Consider the following 25,471-nt stretch of genomic DNA (forward strand, 5'->3'; position numbering starts at 1 on the left):
TAAGCCAAATAAAATAAAAACATCTGCCCTTAAGATAAGGATAGTGCTGACAGATCAACTTCCAATTCATTGCACGCCACCGCGGCATTAAAGATAAACAAACCTTAAAGTTTAGATAAACAAAGGATATGCCTTTATCCATTTTTTGCAGCAATTCCACTTTTTGTTTAATGGACTCCGAAAGATACTTTCGCTTTGTATATCCTTTACATATTGGTAAATATATATCGGAAATTCTATTTGACATGATCGAAAGTTCAAACTTACTTTTATAAAATTGCTCTAACAGTCTGCAGAAAATAATAATCTGGATCCAATTCGAAGATTAAGGAACAACGTAATCTGCAACATTAACTGAAATAGATAATTAGATAATTTTAGCTTAGCTTATCCCGTCCGTTATACATTAAACGCGAATTCGTAAATGTATTTTGTGCATGCGGCAACGCGACGCATGCACAAATACATTTACGACTTTTGACTGTACTTCAGATCTTCTACAATGCACTTCACTGCTGACTGCCGGACATGTTAGTCAAGAATCGAGAACGAAAAACGAAGGCAAGAGTTAAGTTACAGAATGGTTAAATATTTTGAACTTGTAACTGAAATGTAAATATGAAAAAATTAAGCAAAATATGAGAAAATTTTCAAAGTTATGTTAATTATTTCAAAGTTAGATATTAGACTTCTCCTGATGTTGTTTAAAGAACGATATCTAACTCACTATATCAGCCAATTTTAATCATAGACAGATGTTCGTAATATGTGTGACACATTTTTAATCACATCTAATGTTTATTGTGGTAATCTCTTTATTCCCTCTAATTTTTATAAGTTTCTACTTGTTCTAAAAAAAAAAAAAAAAAAAAATGTAATGAAATATGATACAGCTGCTTTGCTTGTGTTAAAGTAAAAATACTCTCTGGATGTGGCATTCTTAATTTAAAAAAATGGCAAACGAAGGCAAAAACAAAAGCGACACTTCGCCAAGGTCGCATTAAAAAGCTAAAGTTTGCATTAAAGTCCCAGCGTTTTGGAAACCGGATATAAAGATATAGTTTCTCTGATTGGAAGCTCAATTACGACAGATAAAACGAAATATGATTATGTCGTTCCACTGACACTGAAATATTATCAGAAGTTTCAGACATTCTGATCAAACCCCCAAGACATGACAAGTGCAGAGCTATTAAAGACAGATTAATTTCCATATTTGCCGAAACCAAATGCAAAAGACTAAAAAATTATTAAATGAGGTAGAATTGGGTGATAGAAAACATTTTGCAGATGCCCTCTCCAGAATTAATATCATCTTCAATCGATTATGCAACTATTGCAGAATTTCAAGATGATGTAGAGTTCACAATTTAAAAAGAAAAACCTCCCAAGGCTGAGAATGGTTCAGATTCTCATTCCAGGCACCGACAAATCGATTTATTGTGAAGTCTCCACCAGCAGTAACCGTCCATTCATCCCCTCAAACGTAACGCAGTAACCCCTCAAATGTTCTCTGACAGATATTTTCTTCTGTTCATACCGTATCCCATCCAGTGATTAGAAGCACAAGAAAATTAATCACTATAAGATTCATATGGCCAAATATCAATAAAGATTGTCAGTTACAGTGTAGGGAATGCATGGTATGCCAACGATCTAAGGTTCAAATACATACAAAGTCAGCTCTTATAGACTTCAAGGTTTCATCTGAACGTTTCCAACTTCTTCACATTGATATTGTTGGACCCTTTCCTTCATGTCAAGGTTTCTGATACTAAAGATGATTGATCGTTTTTCAAGATGGGTTGAAGCTCTTCCTATGGTGGATCAGTCAGCATAAACAGTTGCAAAGGGGATGATCTCAACCTGGATTTCTCATTTTGGAATACCAATGGTGTATTGCATCTGATTAAGGACGTCAGTTTGAAAGTCAACTATTCTCATCTCTGAGCAAATAGTTCGGTTTTCAAAAATGCAGAACGGCAGCATACCATCCGCAATCGAACGGATTGATTGAGCGACAGCACACGATTAAGGCAAGCATGAAATATCATTTACAACAAAGAAAATCTGTTGTAGAGGCTTTACCTTTGGTTCTTCTCGAATTACGCTCTGAACTGAAAGAAGATATAAAATACTCTTCAGCTGAGCTTCTTTACGGATGTCCCCTCTGTTTACCTGGAGAATTCATCACTACGATGCACATACTCAGAGTTCGTGCAAAGGCTACAAAGTGTTGTCCGTAACATGAAACCTTCTGCAACTACTACCCATGGCAGTACAACCATATTCGTTTCCAAAGACCTTTTGAATTGCTCACATGTTTTCGTCTACAATAACGCGACCACTTCATCTTTGCAACCAGTTTATCTTGGGCCTTATATTGTCAAACACCCAGCACCAAAGTATTTTGACATTGAAATTAATGGAACTGTCAAAAGACAATGATGCACAGCCTCTTGAAACCCACAGGCACATGGGTTATCCAGATCTGCACACACAGTGCGAACATCGGGAACATTTCACAGCAGGTCTATTAGAACCATACCACACGCAGTGAAAGGACCGTCAGGTGTCTACCCCATTTAATGGATTATATCACCTAATAATTTTCATTGGGGAGTGTGTAACGCCCTCTATGTTTCCTCTTCATCTTATCTTTAATTTCTGTATGTTTTAATTTTTCGTAAAATGGCAACACGAAAAGACTGTTCGAAAGATAAACATTCATTGGAATTTCGTTTTAAAAAGGCCACTTGATATTCGTTCCTATCCTGTTTTCTCGTTGATAAAATTGTTTAAAGAAGTTTGTTCTTTATAGCATATTAATAACACTTCTGATCTTATGCAATGCACTTCACATAGACTACCGGCTACAGATTCTTTATAGTTTCTGTGAAAAATCCTTAAATGGTCTGAGCTAAGGAAAATATTGCGAAAGTTGTGGATTTTACAGAAAGGAGGTGAGGGAAATGGATGCAAAATGAAACCATCTTATTCATCCAGTAATTGGTTAAATGTTTGCGACATCATGTATCATGTGTTAAGTTGGTGGTCTCACTGGTTTTGAAGAGTAGCCGATTATAGATCTGTGAGTTCCAACTATTGATTTTTCCAATCAAGCACCCTGTAGTGAAGGGCCTATTTATTGTCCTTCAGTACAGGGTGATAAAGGATCCTGTTTGATTATAGGAAAACAGCACGTCCTTATTTACTGTCACTAGTGAACATTTAAAGCAAGTGTGAAGAAGATAACTCAGCTATATCCATATTCCAAGCTAGCTAGTTTCAACCAGGTGTCAGAATCAGATTTATTTTAATTGCCAGACTTGTATAAGCTTGTTGCATGAACAAAACTTGTTCATGAATTAGAAAAATTAATGGTACCTTCTGATTATCTGTTGCCCCTCCAGAGACATGGTTTCATTGGTGGCTTTGAAGAGCATTTATAAACTCACTGCTGACTTCGGAGAGAAATACTTGTGTTTCTGTGCATCTATTTCAATGATTGATCTATTGCCACCTATTTATTTATTATTTTTTTATAATCTTCTTTTCCCATATAACACACACTTCTTGGAGGTAATTACACCAATTGATAGTTGTGTTTGGCGCTAATCTCATTTCATTTTTGCAGAATTTTACTGATGTATGTTCCTTTGTCCAATAATAGATAAAGAAAACGGCTGTTTTCAAATTAGTTTGCAATCTGTGGTGTAAGACTTGCTTGCAGTTTTTCATTTTGCATTTCATAAAATTTGGTCTTTAAAAAAGTAAAACTTTATAGAATGTGGATTTGTCATTCTTTGTTGTTGAGTCCATTTGACTCACATTGAAGAAATGCAATGCTTTCCTTTTTTGTCAGCTGATAAACTCTGCAGTCTCATTAGAGTTCATTGCAATGAAAGCAACAGTGCTCAGTGCAAAAAAGAAATACCAATGATTAAAATAATCGTTGAATTTCAAAAGTGCAAATCCATATGTTCTCTAACACATGGCTGCCACACACATACCAGGGTTCAGGGCTGCTACATAAATAGGTATGTCGGCACAGTGCATTGCTTCATCAGAACTTTTTTGTGACTTTTCAGTAGAGCTGTGGATAATGGGAAAGAACCAAATCAACATGCAAGTTAATTTTTGGAAATTTTGAACAGTTTGGCCTTGACATTTTAAAGCATGTACATGCTTCATTAGTTTTATTGGCCATTATTTCTTGTGATACAATTGAGTGCATTACATACAACAGGACTTAAATTTACAAACCACTAATGTATGATTATAAAGCAAATAGGGCAATGCATTATGCCTCTTTTCCTTTTACAATAATTTTTAATTATTGGAAAAGTCAAACAACAAGAATCAGTGTAATATTTGTAAATTTTGCAGGACTAGTTTCGATGGTTTAACTACAGAATCATCGAAACTAGTCCTGCAAAATTTAAAAATATTATGCGGATTCTTGTTGATTGACTTCTCCAATAATCATTATTCAGCAGGTTATTTTAACCTAAATTACTTTCTAGTTATCTGCAAATCTTGAAACGAATTCATCAGCTAATGTGCTGTGTCATTGAGATGGGCAATCCTTAATGCTTCATAAAGGTATTTGTGTGGCAGACCAGGTATTCACATAAGTGCAGATTTTGACTTTTCAAACTTGAGTGTAATTTTCTGCTCAGTGTCCGTTCTGACAAATTTTTGACATGTTTGTATATCTTTCTCTTGGAAAGAATCATAATGGGACTAACGAATGTTAGCCAGCTGATGAAAAACATCACATTGTTTCAGAAGTATGGCATTTTGCCTTGCAGCAGATAATGCAGGAATTTGCATTTCATGAAGCTGTACTTTATAAATTATTAAATTTTTTCTCAGATGACACAGTTTGTGCAGTTCTTTGATTTTTTTAAAGCAAAAACTGATAATTGTATACATAGGAAAACAACAGTGTGTGTAATGCCAAATTTCTGCTTGTCTTCGGTAGTATATGCAGTGCCAAGTTTGTGCAATTTTCTGATGTATTGTAAATCGAAAATAATTATATTTTATATATTTTCACTTAAAATTACCATCACAGAATTGCACAAATTTGGCATCCATAAACTTCGGTGCTACACACCGTCCAAGCATGCATATCTGGTTTGCCCATGAACATTTTTTTGTGACATTGTGGGTTGCTACAGCTATTTCGATGACATACTATGGCTACAGCTCGATGGCTACAGCTATTTCGATGAATAAATTATCAAATTTTTTCTCAGATGTCACAGTTTGTGCAGTTCTGTGATTTTTTTAAAGCAAAAACTGAGAATTGTATACATGGGAAAACAACAGTATGTATAATGCCAAATTTCTGCTTGTCTTTGGTAGTATATGAAGTGCCAAGTTTGTGCAATTTTCTGATGTTTTCTAAATCTAAAATAGATCGCTGTGTACATAGGGAGAAGAGCACAAGGGGAAAAAAAGCATTTTATTATAAATGTTTCTTGCATTTTAATTTTTTTTAAAACTTGATTGTTATTTTATGTAATTTTTAGTATACTGTCATTTTTCAAGATGGCTGTTGTATTTTATGTCTCAGGTTGGCAAAAAAATTTTCACCAGCGATTGGTGATTTTTCAGGGTTGGCTGGATAGTCAAAAAGTACCTCTTTTACATTCATTGTCTGTTAAAAAATCACATGAAAACTCACTCTTTCATGTCTGTAATTAGGTTTGATTTCTAGGATTTTGATCTTGAATTACTGAATCTAAAAATCATTAACTGACATCAGGTTAGTTGGATTGATTTAGTTACTTAAACTGAATTCCATGGAAGGGTGTAAAGCATATAAAAAAGCCCTGGTACAGTGAGTTTTTAAGCAGCAGGTCAAGTGTTACTGGTAGGTCCCCCCAACAATTGAGAAAAATGTCAGCCATGCTGACTTTGGAAATTTAATTTGAACCCAGAAACTTACTTGCTATGCTTAAATTGTGAGACTAAACTTGTGCTCGTGATTCCAAAACAAGATGGGGATTTGTATTCTGCATTTAGTGAGCAGCACTATAGTAGACATTGCCTACATCACTAAGAAAGTATCCATCACATCTATTGTAACTCCTGATTCTAAATACGGTGCAGTTACCAAACTGATTGCCTTAAATTATTTTTAAAATTTTTTTTCAGTTTCCATATCATAAAATTTTGAATTCATTTCGTAGTACTTGGAATGTGTCATAACAACTTAGAGCATAATCTGTGCTGCTACAGCCATAAAAGGTGGCAAACAAATTTTTTTAGTAACATTTATATCTTCTTAATTGTTCTTTATTTTGAAATTCTTAATTTATAGCTTTGCTTTTTGGATATCACTGTTTCAAGTCAGTATTATCCTGACCAATTATGGAGCAATATTTTTTTTCTAATATGAAAGGAAGTTTATTATTAGATTATCAGATATTTGTACAGAACAGACCTTCACATCTGACTATGAGGTTTTTGAGGAGAATCTGGTGATACGACTTAGTTTTGGCATGATTGGTTATCTTTATACATGAAACACTGCAATATTTTGTTATAGGTCTACCTGAAGGTACCTTGTAGGTACTTTCTGATCATCTGCATCAATGAAAAGTATTCATAAGGGAAAGCTATATGTCATCAAAATAGTTGTAGCAACCCGCAATGTCACAAAAAATTTTTCGTGGCCAACCCAGGTATGCATGCTTGGACGGTGTGTAGCACCGAAGTTTATGGATGCCAAATTTGTGCAATTCTGTGATGGTATTTTTAAGTGAAAACAGATAGCTGAGTTCCTGGGGAGGAAAAATAGAAAAAAAAAAAAAAAAAAGAATTTATAAAAAATGTATTTGATTACTAGTGTTTCTTGCTTTTTTAAAATTTTATTTATTGATTGCTGTTTTATGTCGTCATTTTGAAAATGACTGTTGCTTTTCGTACATTAGCTTGGCAAAAACATACCTGCCAACAAATTCACGAATTTTCAGTGGGGATGCAATAAACAAAAATTATTGTTTCATATACACATCACTGATGACTATAAATGCTGAAGGAATGGTATCCTATGTCATGCATCAATGATCCCTACAGAAATCCTACCTTATACTTATTAATGATATCTTGTCCTCTTTATCCATCTTAGTGTTAAATAAGGTTTATTGTCATAGTCAGCAATTATAAGAAAGGTTACAGCTGAAGTACCATCTAATGGATGTAATTGCAATTAAAAATTTGCATAAAAAGTTATTAAAAATGAGCCATTTATGTTATGTGTTTATGTGCTAATTGTATTAGTACTTTTTTTTAAAGTCTTTGGAAATGTTTTTTGGCTTTTGAATCACCTCATGTATATTATATCAGTTTGATGATAGTAAAATGATAAACCATATAAGTGCCATGTAAGTGTTAATGTTCTAAAAATTTCCAGAATTTGTAAATTTGATGCATTTTATAAATATGAAAGAGGAATTTAATTTTTGTATTTGTTTTTTAGATGACTAGAGCAAAGGAATATTTTTGCCTTTGAAAGTTTCAGATATGTTCTCCATCATGCAGTTGACAACAAAAGACATTTCTTTAACAGCTTTCTCAAAATTATGCATCCTCATTCCAAATTTAAAAGTAGCTGTACTGCAGTGTCATTTGTTCTTTCCTTCCTGATATTTCATAATTCCATCTCTGTTCAATATAAATACTACACAAATATTAAGTGAGTACCTTTTTAATGTGTATATGTTTCTATTTACAAATAGTAAAATTTTAGTAATATTTATTTCAGTTGTGACATTGTTTACATTTTTGTAAAATCAGTCAAAAGTTAATCTGAAAGTTATGATACTTTATGTCTTAAGTTCAGTTGTTATTCTGATGCTTAAGTTTTAGCACAGCCATCTTGATGTGGTTTGGTGATTCTTTACTGAATTAAAAGAATGAGAAATTATGATTATTATGTATATGCCAGGGGTGGCGAAGCTCCTTGATAGTCCGAGCCGTTTTTCAAAATTTGAAATTTTTCGCGAGCCGCTATTAAATACGTATTTAAAGGGTATTAAAATTATTTTTTACAGAAATTATATTTACTTCTTATTATACCTTTTTGTAGATTCCATACTAACATTGTATATGCATATCAGTTTTTGGATCAATAAAGTTGTGTGTATGATTGATTGTTTCATGCATAAATCCAGTTTCATCTAGTTATTCAATTTTAAACTTGGACCATTAGCCACAATAGGTGATATTTGCTAATTTTTTCCCCTGCATTAATCTAGTTGCTGTTGTATTAAGGAAATTCATTTTGTTTCAAGGGAGATTATTTCCTGAATATATTGTGATGGTAAACAAAGTCCGGCAGTGTTCTTTCAGTTTTTAAACTGAATTTCATTTGTTTCAATGATTCGATTTTTTACTGCCATTTTCTTTCTTTAGTTTCTTTATTCAGAATGAAGATATTTTATATATCATTTATTTGATCTATTATTATCTTACTCTTTTTAGGTTAATTTAATGCTGATCAGATCGTTGCTACAGGGATACGTAAATCTAATTGTTATAGTGAAAGGCATACAACTATTGTCAAACCAATTACTGTCTCAAATCCAGATATATGAATTATAATTTTTCACATTGCATTTATGAAAAGTTTGTTTCTTGAAATATAAGTTCATCAAACATGAATTTAAACGTTGAGAATTTTGCTCCAAAATCCAAAATACCATATTCATGCAGATATTTCACCTTATTTTCTTTCATTTCAGGAAAATTTTGGAAGCATATAGTGTAAAATTTAATGTAAGCATTTAGAATTTATTGCAAACTATCATATTCCTGCAGGAATTTTACCTTTCTCCCCCTCCCATAGTTCAGGCAAATTTCACAAGCATCTATTTTGAAATTTAGTTTAACTAAAAAAATATTGTGATTTGTTTGCAACAACTATTAGAATGGAATGCAACAAAATGGTAACTTAACATATTAAAAATGAAAAATTGCTTATTAAATCGAAGTTATATAAAAATGTCATTTGGTGAAATAAAATAAAATATTTCAACACAAAATTTAGCTTGTTAATTTAGATAATCAGGTAATTTTGATGTATCTTGATTAATCATCTAATGACCAGGCGACGTCTTAAAATAAATCCTTTGCTGATATTTTTGTCAGGTATATAATTCAAAATTCCTCTTATCGCTTCCATAGTTTTATCTAAACATTTCATTTATTTGTCCAAATTACCTAAGGATTTGCAAAAGTGACTGCTAGCAGGCAACACCATAAAAAAATAACTGCTGTGTATTTGAAGGTGAAGCTCTGATGAATTAAGATTTTAAAACTGTTTTATTAAATATGCAGACTGCCTTTTTGTTCAGACCACTAATGCGTATGGCAGTCATCTTAAGCCTTATGACTTTTTTATGAAACTGTTTTTCCCCAAAACCTTCTCTATAGAAAAGAATAGTTAATGTTTTCTTTCTTTTACAGTTGGAGACTACTCTAAAAGCTATCGTAAGTAATTTATTTGTTTGTGTACCCACATTTCATCCATATACAGGGACATTTTTCAGAATTAGTAATATATTTCATGACTACCATTCTCCTAGATTTTTAGCACACCTTGTGGTCTCCAGGAAGAACTGAATCTCATGCTTTTTAATTTTTAGCCTTTACTACAAAAAGTGTTTTTCATCAATAAAATTAAAGTATGCAAATAAAATTACAGTTTAAGTTTCATTATTGATTTAATGAAATTTAAGTTGTGCAAATTTCATTCTCCCATTCCCCACGAACTTCAGCATAATATTTTTTATTAAATTTTACTTCGACAGAATATTCGTGATCTACTATAGACATTTATAGAACTTTATATGAAGATTATGTTTAATCAGTAATATTTGTATTTAATTTTTTTAATCAATATGTAGTGTCATTAAGTGTGTTTAGGAATAGGAAACTTGAAAAATATTCATTGCCTTCACTGGGATCTGAACTCTGGACCTCCTGATTGCTAGCAGGGTGTGTTTTCAGTTACACCACAAACGCAAAGGATGCTTTGAACCTAGTTGCCAGATCCTAGTGGTGACAGGTAGGAGGGAGAAAGTATCTTACAAATAATATGATGCATTACTAAGTTTATCCACACAAGAGTATGTGCTATAATTAATAATTTTATTTTTACTGTGTTTAAAAGTACTTACAAGTATAAACTGAAGCTTTTCTTTCCTTCTCAGTATTAAAGTTAAAGAAACAAAACAAAATTAGCCAAGAACATAAAAATTAAACTATGCAATAAACATATTTTACATGACAACCACAGTATAAATACTTGAATGAACTGAATCATGCATTATAAAATGAATTGAAATCAATTTTGAGCTCTTTTGAGATCATGCCACCACACAGCATGAAAATCTTCCAGAAACTCCCAGCTTTTGGCAGGTGAACCTCCCGGTTTTTCATTTACCGAGTTTCATAATCACCTGATTTGTTATCATATATGACAATTTGATATTCATGCATGTGAACTTCAAATACACTATTAAGGCATAAAAAAGTAATTCTCCAGCAGTTTCAAGGAATCGCAAGTCATAATAAAAATGATTTCTTTATATAAGTGGTGTGGTGTTTTTAATTATGGCAAAGCACACTAGGGCTATCTGCCTAAGGGGAGGGATGCCTTTCGTGGAGGACTTTCTAAGGGAAACTGGCTCGTATACACGTTACACATGGGGAAAACCACGAAAACACCCATGCAGCCAGCCCGTTCGCGGGATTCGAACCTCGGACCGATTTCTTTATATAAGAAGAAAGAAACATGCTTTAGTAGAACAAAAATAGTTTGAAAAAATCAGAAATGCTTAAAATGAATGAATAAGCTAAATGTTTAAAAGACAAAGTTTTTAATTCAGTCCTTTCAAACATAACTTTAGTTCTACCTTCTAGCTGTGCTTGCTACAGGAACATTTTGGAAGACAGATTAGTAGAACGGCAGGATGGCTCACAGGTGTCATATGCTGAAATCATCTCTCACTAATTTTATGCCATTTGGCAAATGTTTGATTAAGTTTTAGCACTCTGTTGTCCAAAAATACTATATTCTTCTTATAATGCTGCTGTTTGTCTAGTGAAACTTAAATTAATTGAAACTGATTCCTGCAAAACTGAAGTTTTGCTTTAGGAATTCATTTAGTCATGATATCCACAACCACAACCTGTTGAAAAATGGGAAATGTTCTTTGGTACTTATGTATTAGTCTGTAAACCATGAAACTGTTGCTTAGCGAAACAGTTTAGCACCAGTTATGAATAAGTGTGAAATTTGCATTTTCATTTTGTAACATTTTATTCATAACATTTGCACTTTTGACTGATTCTCGATAAACCACTTTTTGTTTTTCTAAACAAGGGTATAAATTATCTGTCATATCCCTATATTTTTCTTCTTGCATGAAAATGAGTTTGAGGGCTGAAGAGGCCAAAGAATGAGAACATGAAGGCTGAAGAATGAGGACATATGTTGAATGGTGAATAGAACAACTGAATATGGCTAACAAAGTAATGATAGATTGGAACAATCACGTGAGAGAAGTTAACTCACAGTATTCTAAACAGAGCTTCCAGAAGGTTTAATAAATTAATAGAAATCAACAAAACTGCTGGCACTAGTATTTGTTAATAAGTCTTTATGAAGTGCAGAAATGAAGTGTGTAGAATACTTCCGCAGTTAGTAGCTGTTTGGTACACTGTATCAAAAAACTGACAAATATTTTATTGTTGAAGTTGCAGTTAGACCAGCTCAGTATTCTGCAGGAACAATTGCTTCAACTTTAGCGGGATCTCTGAAAACTTTCGTTCTCCAGTGGTAGCCAACTTTTACGGCTGGTGGGATAATACTTCAGTACCTGCTCTTGTTATACAGACATATATAAAATTTTGTGTCTGTGTATTTTATATATGAACTGCACTTTTCAAATTCAGCAAATTTTATTGTTGATGTATTATCTTCAGAAATTTTCTCGGTAGAAGTTGAAGGTAGATAAAACCTTCCATTAGTTTTAATATCCTTAATAACTCTTCCATAGTTTGCAAAAGGCCAACGTATTCGGCTACTACTGAGGATAAAGAGAGAATTTTGTTTTAAACCATGAAAATCAATTGCTATGTAATAAAGTTACAGTCCCTGATATAGATTTTCTGTCTTAAATGTTTTGCTCCCAGTAAGCATCTGAGTAGATTATAAGACTTGGTTCTACACTTGAAGAAATATGCAGAGAAAGATTTTTTTTGGAGGGGGGGAGGTGTTTAAATACCTAATGATTCTTTTTGTAGTATCCCAGTCTTTTTGCTGGGGATTGTTACATCTTCAAGATGTGATTTGAATCTGCAATGCGTGATGTTACGATAGACAATATGTACAAAAGAATTTCATTGCAAAATTTATCATTTAAAGCAAGAAAATTTTGTTTGTTTTCTAAACTAGAAGGTTTTCTGAAGTCTACTAATAGGTTTTTGTGCTTCAAATTGAAATTGCTTGACAAGTTGGTTTATTTTTTATTTATTTAGCTAAGAGATAACTTTCATCTTTGTTTTGATTTATTTTCATGCCTAAGACTACATTCAGATGGTGTGATAAAGGGCATAGAGGCATAGTCATAAGGTCATAAAATATGGGAGTTCCGTTTACACCTGCGAGTTGGGGTCTAGGCTGTGGCCAATGAGAGAAGCTAAATTTGCACTTGCGTGTATGTGTGCATGCGCGCTGTTTTCCCACTCGATTGTTCTCCCGCGTTCACTCTGCTTGTTTTCATTATTTTGTATCGTGGCTTTTTCATCTCATCACAAAGTTTTATTTGCTCAACAGAATGCCCTTTTATCTGCCCTTCTTATTAGCCAATAGGCAACGGAAGAAGGTAAAAAATCAAAAAGAACAAAATGGTCTAGAGATATTTTTTTGGAAAGACCAATACTTGGTTGGCACATACTTCTGTTCAAAGTAGTATGGAATATTTCTGCATTGCAGTGTAGTACTCTCTATACTATAAACATGCACATGCATATTTATATATATAAAGCCTTCTTCAATTTTTATATGTAATTTCTCTTAGGAGAAGTATGATATTCTAAATATGCCTAATAAAAAAAAATTTGAGAATAAGTGACAGATAGCCTGTATATAATATTTTTCCATTTTTCAGGTGTGAAAGCAGTTAAGCGGAAAACAGTGCTTACCATCCATTATTTATTTTTTTTTTTTTAAATTTTCAATCAAAAGGAACATGTTTCTGTGTCTAGCACTCCTTATTCACTGTCACTGTCGATCACTACAGTAGTTGGCTGCACTACCAGTATCAATTATTACTAGTACTAGTATCCCACAACTGGTCACCATGACCAGCAACTATAACTAAACTTGTACAATACTATGAAACATTCACCCAACAATGTATTTTATGCTCAGTCATTAAATACATTTTGCTGTGTTGCCAGCTGTTTGTATGCATCTATTTCTAATCATTTGCATGTATAAGCCGCACCCCTGAATTTCATATGCTTTTTCTGAAAAAAAAAAGGGAGGGTTTACACTCGAGAGAATACAGTACAAAGTAAACACTAGATTTCAGGAATTTTTTCGGATAATTCTGCAAAGTGATTTGTTTATATCACAGGAGTAATTCAAATTAAACTCTGCTCTGCTTTGAGATGACATAGATGTAAGTTTCATCCACATCTGTTGTCAAAAGTAATTACTTTTAATTATTTTTCATTTGCTGACAGATTATGACAATTCTTTACTCTGGCAGACATGCATATTAAAGCAACAAAACGAGTTTAATTTCAACATATGCTGTCATTTCTATTTACGACCATTATCTCAAATTTACGAGAGAAATAGCATGAATTTAATGATCAAAATTCCATTCAAATGATATTAATAAAAGTGGATAGTAATAACAAATACTATTCATTAAATATGTGTGTTATTCAGTTTCATTAAAAGTAAATTCCTTTCATGAGAACGTAATTAAAAAACAGAACAGAACATCAACAGGAAACAAAACTCTCTAGACTGTTGACTGTCGTTTTAAAGATATTTCACTATATTTTTTCCTTTTTGGACTTTGTAAGAGCATTTTCTCAAAAGATTATTTTTTTATTACTTATACAAAGCTTGCACCATTCAATTGACTATTGTGACTATTCTTGAATAAGTGAAAATATATTTTTCTTTTTTTTTTTTTAAGAAATATTATTACTGTTCCCCCTTCCACCCCAAAACAGCAGATTCTTGATATTGATTTGATGTTTTTAGTAAAATTAATTCATGAAGTTTGTTTGGAAAGAAAATCAGCATTTGAAGCAAATAGCAATACAATATTTCCAGCTTTTTCAATAAATTTATTCTTAAATACAAAAATAATTAACAGGAAGAAAATGATAGTAATAATTTCTGCAAAAATAATAAACAGAAAGAAAGTAATAATAATGAATTACATGGAAAAAATAAAATTTTTGCAGGCATGCATTTTTTAAAGAATTTTCATAATAAAATGAAGAATAATGGATGGGTTCAATTATCTACAGAATCATACACAGCGTGCACGATCCTGAGCTGAATTTTCGCTTTACGACTTTCATCCATATTTCTCAATTTATTGTGCAAACTCATTAACAAATGCTGCCATCATCGTAGATTTCTTGTGAGATCAACTCATTATTTTGTTCGGGTACAATGTGCTCCATATTAAAAGTCGCCTTCGATGTGACAGCGAAATCGTGTGCAGAAAGCTGCTTCGTTTTAGCTTCGCTCTGATTGGTCAATGCTTATCCGAAACTCAGCGTAAAGTTGAAAACTTGGAACCTTACCCTACAAGCCCTAAACCATATTTTGTGACGTAGCACAGACTGGTTGTCTTGGCAATGGAGCTCGGCTTCAACCACTTATGCCCTTTATGCCTTAAGCAAAAAGTGGCACTTGGACTAGATGGATACATTTGAATGTGCTCCTCAAAACAGAATAATTACACTGCTTGAAAAAAAAAAATACATATTATTTAAAGGAAGGAGTGGAAAAATTGTTGTACTTTGCATTGTTAGATGTATGTTTATTTTACTGTAACTGCTTCATTTATTTTTCAGCAAATAATCTAAATTCACATTAAAAATTTTAAGTATTTTAATCATAAAATGAAACATTTCCTTTTGCTCTAATCATAGCAGATATTTCATTCATAAAAGAGTAGAGCATTGTTTGCATAAAAACTGTGGTAATAGGTGAGGGAGATAAACAAAATTGTTTGGAAACTTAATGCTTGAAATTTTGAATACTAGGTTTAGAGACCAGATTAACAGTAACACTGCTGATTATAAGAAAGTATTCATCCCATCATTAAGACTTAAAACTCTAGGGTAAGTGGGTTAACACAACGGGCTGCACAATTTGCAGAGGTGGGCAGGACAATGCAATGCAGGGAAATTTACTATATTAAATTACAATGGAACATTTTCCAGACCAGTTTTTCATTTGACCTCTTATCATCGCAGACAGAAATTTGTTTCATTGAGCTACTAGGTAGTGGGTTAGAAATTTGTTCTGTTCAAAAAAAAAAAAAAAAAAAAAAAAAGTTTATCTGGAAAAATAATTTAATAATTTAGAGCCATTAAATGACACTATAGGGTTTTTGGAGATGTATTTTGTACCTAAATGATAAAGTTCAACTGAATCACTATTAAGCCATTTACTTAAGTTTAACCTCTTAATGCAGTCAATCAAATTACCAAATTAACACAGGTATATCAAACTAAATTATTTTGGTTTACTTAGGTAAATACATTCAGGATTTGTTTTTCCAAATATGAATACAACAGAATTATCTGCTACAGTTTTTAATTAAAGAAAAGTTTGACTTAAAATAAAGAGTAAAAAAAAATTCCAGAAAAAAGTGTGTGTGATTATGGCAAAGCCTCGAGGGCTATCTGCCTAAGGGGAGGGATGCCTTCGTGGAGGACTTTCTAAGGGAAACTGGCTCGTATACACATTACACATGGGGAAAACCACGAAAACGCCCATGCAGCCAGCCCGTTCGCGGGATTCGAACCTCAGACCGAACTACCAGTGTTCAGCGACTTTATCGCTCGGCCGCTGGTGGGCCCAGAAAAAAGACCACTATCTGAATTTATATTGGTACATTAAGGGATTAAGGTGAAGTCTAACTTAAATGATGCCAAAAGTTTTATAATTGCATTCATTACTTTTACAGGATACTTTCCCTCCTTAGCATAGATTTCGTGTGTTTAAAAGTCTTGCTCATTGTTATATTATATGCACAGGTTATTGTTGTGACTCATATGACTCATATTGCATCATGGACAGCGATATTCATTCAGACAGCAGCTCAAGTTTAGATGACTCTGGAGACAGTGCTGATGAAAATGATCTTGGTGAAGCGTGCTCTTTTAAGAGAAGGGTTCTTCAACTGCCTGAATGCTTTTGTGCTGAAGTAGGATATTTTTTGTCTCTAAATTTTCAGTTGTTTGGAATGGTTTTTCTAAGGGGGGGGAGAATGCGGAAATTCATATAACTAACATTTTTTATCATGTAGCATTTTTGTATGTATATTTTTAAATAGCACCATACTTTTTTAACATGGTTGGGGGTTCTTCATAAATAATAGTAAAAAGAAGCATTTTCTAAGGAAAAAAATTGTATGAATAAAAGTTATAGGGCCGATATTTACTTTTTGACAGCCAGTGTACTAAAAATGGTAAACAAAAATGTACTTAAGCATAAAAAAATGATCAGTATGTTAATCCACATACTCATATGCAGGGCTTAATTGCTGTCACATATATGCTTGAAAATACACCAATACACTGCAGTTCTTTTGAATGTTAAAAACTGGGGCTGTAGATAATTAAAAAGTACCAAAATTCAAAGTATTAAAAAAGCTGTTAGAAGTATTAGGGGGATTAAAATAATGAAAAGCTATGAAACCCTTTCAGCAGAGCAATGAAATATATCTTATGATATTTCATGTTTAATAGTCCTCTTCAAAGTGCAGTTCAGTTGGTCATCTATTGTTGTCATCAAAGAAAGGAGAGCTTTCTTTGTGTTACGGGAGAACAATCAACAAACAATTCTGCATGGAAAGATATATGCACCAGTATTTCTGTTTGCGACTATTAACTTGTATTATTCTTGTCTTTTAATAGTATTCTTGTTTTAAGAGTATTATCTATAAAAAATTTTAAAGTGTGTCATTCTGTTTCATTCATTGCTGATTGAAATAACTAATCTGCAATTGTATATTTCTTATCTTTTAAAATTTTTTACTGCATTCTAAATAAGTTGCTGAAGAAAGTGCACTTTTTTCCTTTCTCTTTCCTCTGGGATGTAGCAAGTTTGTGCATCTAACTGTCTAAAGAAAATTGCTTGGTATGTGTGGAGAGATTTAAAAATAAAATCTTATGAAGTATTGAAATAAAAATTTTAGAAACCTTATCCCTGCTTCTATAATGCAATAAATGCAGACTTTGTCTTGGGGCAAGAATAAAAGAGAAAACTTATGTTTATATATATTGATAAAAATTTTAAGATGTAATGGCTATTGAAATGAAATGCTAAAAAGAACATACTTATAAAATTTCACAAGAATGGCATGTTTGATTTCGTTGCAAATAGCTCTTTGTAGCGAGAGAGAAAATAAAATTATTAAAAAGAGATTAATACTGAATTACAAATCTCAATGGGGGAGAAAGTAATGTTTCTTATAGTTGCTTATGGTAATGTTTCTTATAGTTCAAGTAGTGTGATATACAATAAAGAGAAATTCAGCTTCTAGTATCAAATTGGATTAATAATAATATAAAATTTGATAAGAAGTGGGCAGAGATTTTTGAAATGTTTTAAACAAAAATCTTACATTGCCAGTGTTTAAAAAAGTTACTGATTTGTTTTAAAACAATTTTTATTCAGATCAAAATTTTCTTTCTAGTAATATTTTGGCCATTTTATGTTTAAGAAACAAATACACAGACATAACTTTTGAAAGCTCAATTCATTTCTGAAAAATAGTGCTACTAACCATAGAAAATTAGACCTGATTAAACAACTTGAAAGTAAATGTTGATGAGATTTATGTTGACCTATATCATAGGTTCAACCTACTTCGTATTATTACTACTGAGTTTTTCCAGGCATTCCAAAGATTTCTTTGCACTCTGTCAAGTATGTCATTTAATTTGTCTTAGTACATTCCAAGCCATTGATTAGTGAATTAAAACCAAAGGCTTAAGTTTTGTATTTTCTGATCATTTAGTAAACGGATGCAAATAGAAGAACTGTGTTTGTAAGCTCACTATGATAATTCCTCATAGTTATTTATTATAAAAATAATAAATGGAAAGTTTCTCCATGCATTTAATTAATTCTCCTGTAGGAAGCTTTAGGAGAATGCTTCCTAGCAGCAATATGACCAGTCTCAGTTGTTAGTATCTATATTTCATCAACTGTGTGAATTTAAGAAAACTGGATAATTTCTAAACATTTGAGAATTCAATAGCATCAACTTAAGTGATATAATAGGGAAGGTTTCATGTGGCAGTTAAATATTAAGTGGCTATAATTGTTTATTAATGGTAATTTATTAAAATTGTTGGCTGTAGGTTTATTGTGTTATCATAGAGGCAATAAAGGAAAGTTTTTTGTTTTTAGAGAATTATGTTATTGTTTATCATATTTTATATGTTTGAAGTGTTGACTTCATTTTCAGATTTTGCCTCTCAATATTTTTTTTTTTTTTTTTTAATTTATTGGTATATTATATAGAACTTGTATAATTCCAGGAAGATGTTTTCAAGGAAGTTTTAAATCCAGCTACCTGGAAGAGTGTTTTGAATAGTAAACATGGTGAAAGATTAAAGGTATAAAATTATTCTTTTTTATTAATTAAGCAGATCTGAAGCATTAATTTCCCCCCTTGAGCAATGATGGTATTTTTATCAATCAGTAATTGCTCAGAATGACATATACAAACATGCATAGATTTTTATAATGGAAGGTTGTCTTAATTGACTTGAAATATTAAAAGCAGCACAAAAGGTCTTTTTAAAAGCTTTAATTTATTAGAAGTGTTAAATATTGATTATGTTAATTGTGGTTGTTTTAGTTTTAAAAATCTGTTAGCCAGTGTGATTACTTGAAATTTGGGTTATGTAGTCTGTTTTGTCATTTTTCCCCTTGTTTTGTCATTTTTCCCTTCTTATGTCATTTTTCCCTTCTTAAGGGTCATTTTAAGGGAAATCAGCTCGTATTCACATTGCATGTGGGAATGACCCCAAAAGTGCCAGTGCAGTTAGCCCATTTGCTAGGATGGTCCAAACTACATGTATTCATCATTTTTATCCATGCAACCACTGCTGTAGCTGTCCTTGAAGTGATGTGTTTTTTATTACAGACAGCAGTTAGATATATTTAATTTTCTTTCTTATGTCATTCACAACATTGACTAATAAAAGACTAGAGCTTTTGTCTCATGAGCGGACACAAAGACCCTACTGCAAGTTATCAATCATGTTTTGGAAGTGTAAGGAGGTTTGATCTGTTGGCAGTCATTTGCAGGGAAGAAACCAATTAGAATCTCTGTCTTCTTGTCTGCATGGAAATCTGCATGAATGAATACATGTGAAATAAATTTTAAAACGAAATCTTTGCTGACCAGTGTTATCACTTTATTTTCAGTTAATATTTATTTATTATTACAGTGAAGCACCATTTACCTGTTTGTCATTTATACATCTTTTTTACATTTATACATCATTTCATCTTACTTTTGATTCAGTCTTATTTATTTTAATAGTAAAACATTTCTTTTATATGTCACAGACTGCTATAGGAGTTAAAAAAAAAAAAAAAGTTCATGAGTAGAGGAGATTACAAAATGTCACAAAAGCAAAAAGCACTGTGGTTAAAATGCATAATTCAAATCTTAAAACAATCTGATGCGACTGCTGGTTTGAGAAAATCTAAATTTGCAAAGAACTGATATTCCTATGACAACACTAAAAATGGTTGTTTATGATAGGAAAAAAGTTGAAGAAAAAGCAGAAATTTGTGGACAGTCAGCTTCAAAGAAATTGTGTGTTCAACATGGAAAGTTTCCTGAGATTGAAACCATTTTGCTAAAATATTTCATTTAGTGTCATGCATTCAATATTCCAGTGAATGGCCCCATGGTAATGGAGACATTAAAAGAAGTAGGAATTCAACTGAATGTGAAGGAAGCTTGCTTTTTAACTGGATGGCTGCATAAATTTAATTTGCAGCATGGAATCTCATGTCATATAATAAATGAATTAATCGAAAATCATGCTTGCTGAGTTTTTTTAAGAGTCGTTCAAGACCTTCTGCACCAAAATAGATAGTTATGAATAAAAAGACATTAAATGTTGGTGAAACTGCTCTTTTCTGTAATCTCATGCCTGCAAAAACCTTAGTTTTTAAATGTAACCAATATCATGGAGCTAAGCATAGCAAAGGTCTCACCGTTTTGCTTTGTGCAAGTGCCAATGGTATGGAAAAAGCTACTCCTTTAGCTGTAGGAAAGTCACAAATAACCAGGTGCTTAAATTAACACATTAAAATTATGCCGTTAGAATATAAAGCAATGGATGACCACAGATATTTTTTACAAAATTGCTCAAATAGACAAAACTATGAGGAGATGAAACTGCAAAATTTTACTTTTTCTGGATCATTGTACTGTTCATCCTCAAGAGACACATTTCTTGCAAAATGTGAAAGTTGCTTTCTTCCTAGCAAATTGCACCAGTATAGTACAAACGTTGATATATAGTACAAACTAAAAGATTTCCATTAAGAATTTGAAAATGTTTTATAGATAAAGCTTGATTCAAATAGCCCTTCAAAATATAACTACAGAAAATACACAGAAAAATTTAAATATGGAGGCAATGAATATGTTTTCAATTGCTTGGACTCAAACCAAAAGCAATTAAAAATTCCGTCATTAAATAGGGATTTTCAAACCCAAACTCGAGTAAAAGTGTTGAGTATAACAATGATTAAACTGATTTTGAATCAAGAAGATTGGTTTGGTTTATGTGATTCTGGCAACTCCTTGAGGGCCTAAGGGCAAGGATGCCTTCGTGGAGGACATTCTATGTAAAAATGATTCATATACATGTTACACATTGGAAAAACCACAAAAAATACCCAAGAAGCCAGACATTTCAAAAAATGAATTCGATTCATAATGCTTTGCTTTAGATTCAGAATCAAAAGCCATGTCAGAGCTGCCGCTAGACTTTTAGCTGCCCCATGCAAACACTGCGAATCCAAAATTATCCTTCGCGATTCCTTCGTAAATTCTAACAATTCTGCTGCACTGAATGTACATGCTCTGGCGCCAGCCTTGCGTGTCAGACAACAGTTAAAGACTTTTCCATTAAAAGTTACATTTTTCTTTCAAATGCTCCTTACTCAAGATGGTAATTCAGATAAAGATATGACCCTTTTTTTCCCAGTGTTACATAACTACGTGCAGAAATTTGTTTCTTACGTTTTAAAAAATAAATCATTGATCAATTCATTAATATCATTATTAAAATATTAATTATATTGTTTAAAATATTAATATCAATTCAATATTTATTTAAAATAATTATTTTAAGTTTGTTTGAACATAGCTAATATCTAAAAAAATTTAAAGTATACTAAGAAAATTCTGCAGCTAATATATGTATATATATATATATTTACGAAAAAAATATTGATTATATTGTCTCCTAATATAAATTTAGTAGAATTTATCAAAAAAGAGTGAACCCATATGTAGGAAGTTTAATTCCGTAATAAAGTAACCTGAATGTAAATCATGAAAAAAAAAAAAAAAAAAAAAAAAGCTTTAAGGGGACTTGAATTTAAATCATGAATAACAAAATTTCAAACTTTGAAAAAGGAATTAAAAGTTAAAAGCAAGTAATTATTGATCGGATATTAGTTGACTTTTCCAGGGAACCAAACCAACTCCCGTTCAATGAACAATAATTAATAAATGCGAAGGTGTTTCGGCGTTTACTCAAATAAGAATGAGGATGCCAAACTGGCAAATTAAGTTGGGCCAAAATTGCAGTTCTATGAGGTGATGGGATTTATAACCAAAGTAGAGTACCAAAGAACTCACTCTGAATGAAGCATTTTCTCTAATACAAGATTCTTTAGAAATTTTGAGTGAAAAGCTAATTTATGTAGTAAAATTTACAAAATACTTGAGTAAATGAAGTACTTGAGTACTTCACTTTTATGCATGTTAATTCAAGACTATTTTTATAAAAATAAACATAATAAACAGTAGTAATCTTAATATGAATTATGGAAATTGAATTAAATATGAGAAAAATAAGAAACATACCAATGCTATCTTTGTAAAAACCAATCGATACTATTCGGTTTTGAGGGCTGTAAAAAATCGCCAAACTATTTTTGATGCCAGTGCTGCCAAAATAATTGCGGCAACCCTAACGCAAGAAAGGAAGTAGTAATAGTAAATAACTATCTAAGATTGATGTTTTAATTTAGATGAAAAGTTAATTTCATATAATACTTTTTTATTATTATAAAAAAAAGGCTAAACATGACTGAATGGAAGCATAAGAGCAAATAACTATTTCAGATCATTATTATAATTTATATAAAAATTGCTAAACATAACTAAATGGATGCCTGCATCGCTATTTCATTAATAAGTTATCGCTAAAGCATAATTTCATTTCGTTGGTTGTTCAAACATAATTTTCTATAATGAATGGTGCCCTTTCTTTGAAAATATTCCTAGTAAAGTGCAGATTTTCTTTTACTTATGAAGTGAAGATAGGTCGATGTGTACTTGGATTTCGAGTATGTGCAATTCTTAAAAATGCATCAAGCAGTGGGTGATTCTATATTTTACCCAAAATTTTATTGCAGACTTTTTGTCATGGGCAATTCCTAAATTGTTAAATCCATAGGATAACAAAAAGGGATTTAAAATCAAAAAAGGATTTAAAAATTAAACTAGTATTTCAATGCCATCTTAAGAAATATAGAACTGTATAAACTTACGCAATCTGAAATCAACGTGTACGCTAGATTTGGAGCGCTGTTAAATGGACGCTTTTGCACATACATTTTCGCTGCAATTTTTTTACGATCCTCAAAATGGAATAATACCAACAAATCAAATAAACGTTGAAAAATTTAAATATATAATAAATAAGAATAAATATTTCTTATTTATATATATAATAAATAAGAATAAATATTTCTATTAAATAAGAATTCTTATTTAAATAAATAAGAATGTGAAATGTACATGAAGATATAAAGGCCAGAAAATGCATTAATTAACTTACTTTCTTTTTAGTGGGATGTCGGTAAAGTGTTCTCTTCTGTGTCTTACTCAGAAGGGGTGTGTGTCCGAAATTCTGTCATACTTTGAATTATTACAGGCAGTGAAACTTTTGAGAAGCTATTTTTGGGACATGGGAAGGAGTAGGAATGTTTGAGGGGCATTTGTTGTGGAGTTCTTATGTAAGTGAAAACGCCTGTGGAAATTTTGAATGTACTAACTAGTAAATGGAAATTAATTAATTTCTTGCTAATTGTCATGTCAGAACGAGGAAAAAAAGAAGAAAGAGAAAAAGAGTAATTTTCACTGTCAACAAGCTATTTGACAGACTAAAGAGTATGAAATAGGCTCATTTTTTTAGTAACAGTCAGAAAACAATTATTTTTTACATTATATACAATTTTGTAATTACACTATGTACAAATCCTCCAACTGATAGTCATCCAACTTATACCGCCTTCTCAGGTTTAGGAACAAATTATTATATCCCTATCAGTTAAATGATTTAGAGTGAGTATTTAACGCCTGCCCTTTTAAGACAATGGTTAATAAATCGATTAGGTATTAGATTATTTTTGAGAATTTTAATAAGGAGCAAAATTTCACGTTGTAGATTTATCGTATCTGTGCAAATATTTTTAATATGTTGTATTTGATTTAATATTGTATTACTAATAACTTTTTGGACATGTTGGAAGTCCAATTTATTAATTTGTTAGTATTGAAATTGAAGTTTTTTATTTTGTCAAACAGTAAAATTTTTTGGTAGTTAACTATTTGAAGATCGAGATAATCGATGTTATTTTGCGAATGATTGTTTTTATTAAGTGTAAGGCATTCTGGATAAATTTCAGAGTATTCAATCTTATTAAAGTTATTAAATGTAATAAGATCATCTATATATCTGTAAGTGTGCATGTAGTAATTTTATTCTTGCTGTTGTAATTTTTTTTGGAAGGTAAATTCTTTGATAAATAAAAAGAGATTACAGATCGAAGTACTGGAATGTGTGCCCATTGGAAGTCCTCTGACTTGTTTAACCCTTCGAGCGTTACGGGTTTAGCCCTGATATTTTCTATATTTATATATAAAGTTGCTCAAAATGTCATGAACAAGTGGTATTTGTTAGAAATAAACTTTATTTTATTTTTATGGTGTTGTATCTGCTAAAGCAATGCTATAAAAATGCTATAAATATGTTCCTTAATATTCATGTGTAGCACTTTTTTTTTTTTTTTTTTTGCTGAATGACAATAGTTAGTCAAGTAAATAAACATGTAACGTACATTTTTGGTTTGCTTATTTTTTCTACTATATTTCAAAAATATATCTGCCATTTAAGTTATTTCTATCACGTTATCAGCACGATATGCTCTACAGAAGTTTGTTTGGCAGAAAGGAAGAAGAAATTTTGATTTCTCTTAAAGAAAAAGAAGCAACATCCACAGCGCCGGCAAAGCTAAGCCTAACACATTGAAAGCGAACCATCCGACGGAAGAAATTAAGATTCAGAAACTCAACGGAGATAATTACAACGTTTGGAAAATCCGAGAACGAGCTGTTTTAGTTAAAAAAAATTGGGAAGCAATTGATCCAGGTTATGGTGTTGAATTAAAGAATGACGAAAAGAAAATTAATGAGAAAGCCTTAAACTTACTGTTCTTAGTGGTTGAAGACCAGTTCTTAGATGACATCGCTGACTGTGAAAGAAACGTGGTATACTTTAAAAGACACCCATACAAAATTAGGACTCTTGCATTATCTCTCTTTTAAAGAAATTTTGTAATGTAACTTTAAAACCTGGAAAAATTGTCAGTTTTTATCCAAGTCGATTGATGGATCTTCACCGAAAGGTATCGTCTTGCGCACAGAGAAGTTGCCCTCGTTATGTTAATGGGTTTGCCCAAGGAATATGAAGGCCTTATCCATAATTTAGAACGTGAAGAAGATATGTTGTTAACCCAAATCGTAAAATCGCATCTCGTTGTTGAAGAGAAAAAATTACTATGCTACACAGAAGTGAAAGCAGAAGTTGCTACCAGTGAGGTCATAGAAGAAAAAGCCCTCAA

At 31.8% G+C, this 25,471-nt stretch overlaps 1 protein-coding gene across 3 annotated transcripts in view; it reads left to right on the forward strand.

The window, feature by feature from the left end:
- Nucleotides 1-25,471, forward strand: part of LOC118192193 (nuclear factor related to kappa-B-binding protein) — a 226,920-nt gene that overhangs the window by 23,624 nt on the left and 177,825 nt on the right. For all 3 annotated transcript variants that reach the window (XM_035363095.2, XM_035363094.2, XM_085809707.1), the window contains exons 2-4: nt 7,496-7,711; nt 16,327-16,496; nt 18,841-18,918. In XM_035363095.2, the coding sequence (XP_035218986.2) occupies nt 16,362-16,496; nt 18,841-18,918 (213 nt within the window). In that variant the 5' untranslated portion in view covers nt 7,496-7,711; nt 16,327-16,361. The remainder of the gene's footprint in view (nt 1-7,495; nt 7,712-16,326; nt 16,497-18,840; nt 18,919-25,471) is intronic.

The sequence above is a fragment of the Stegodyphus dumicola genome, chromosome X2, assembly GCF_044657685.1.
Source record: "Stegodyphus dumicola isolate Sdum_Otavi_A_Nest chromosome X2, ASM4465768v1".
Lineage (NCBI taxonomy): Eukaryota > Metazoa > Arthropoda > Arachnida > Araneae > Eresidae > Stegodyphus > Stegodyphus dumicola.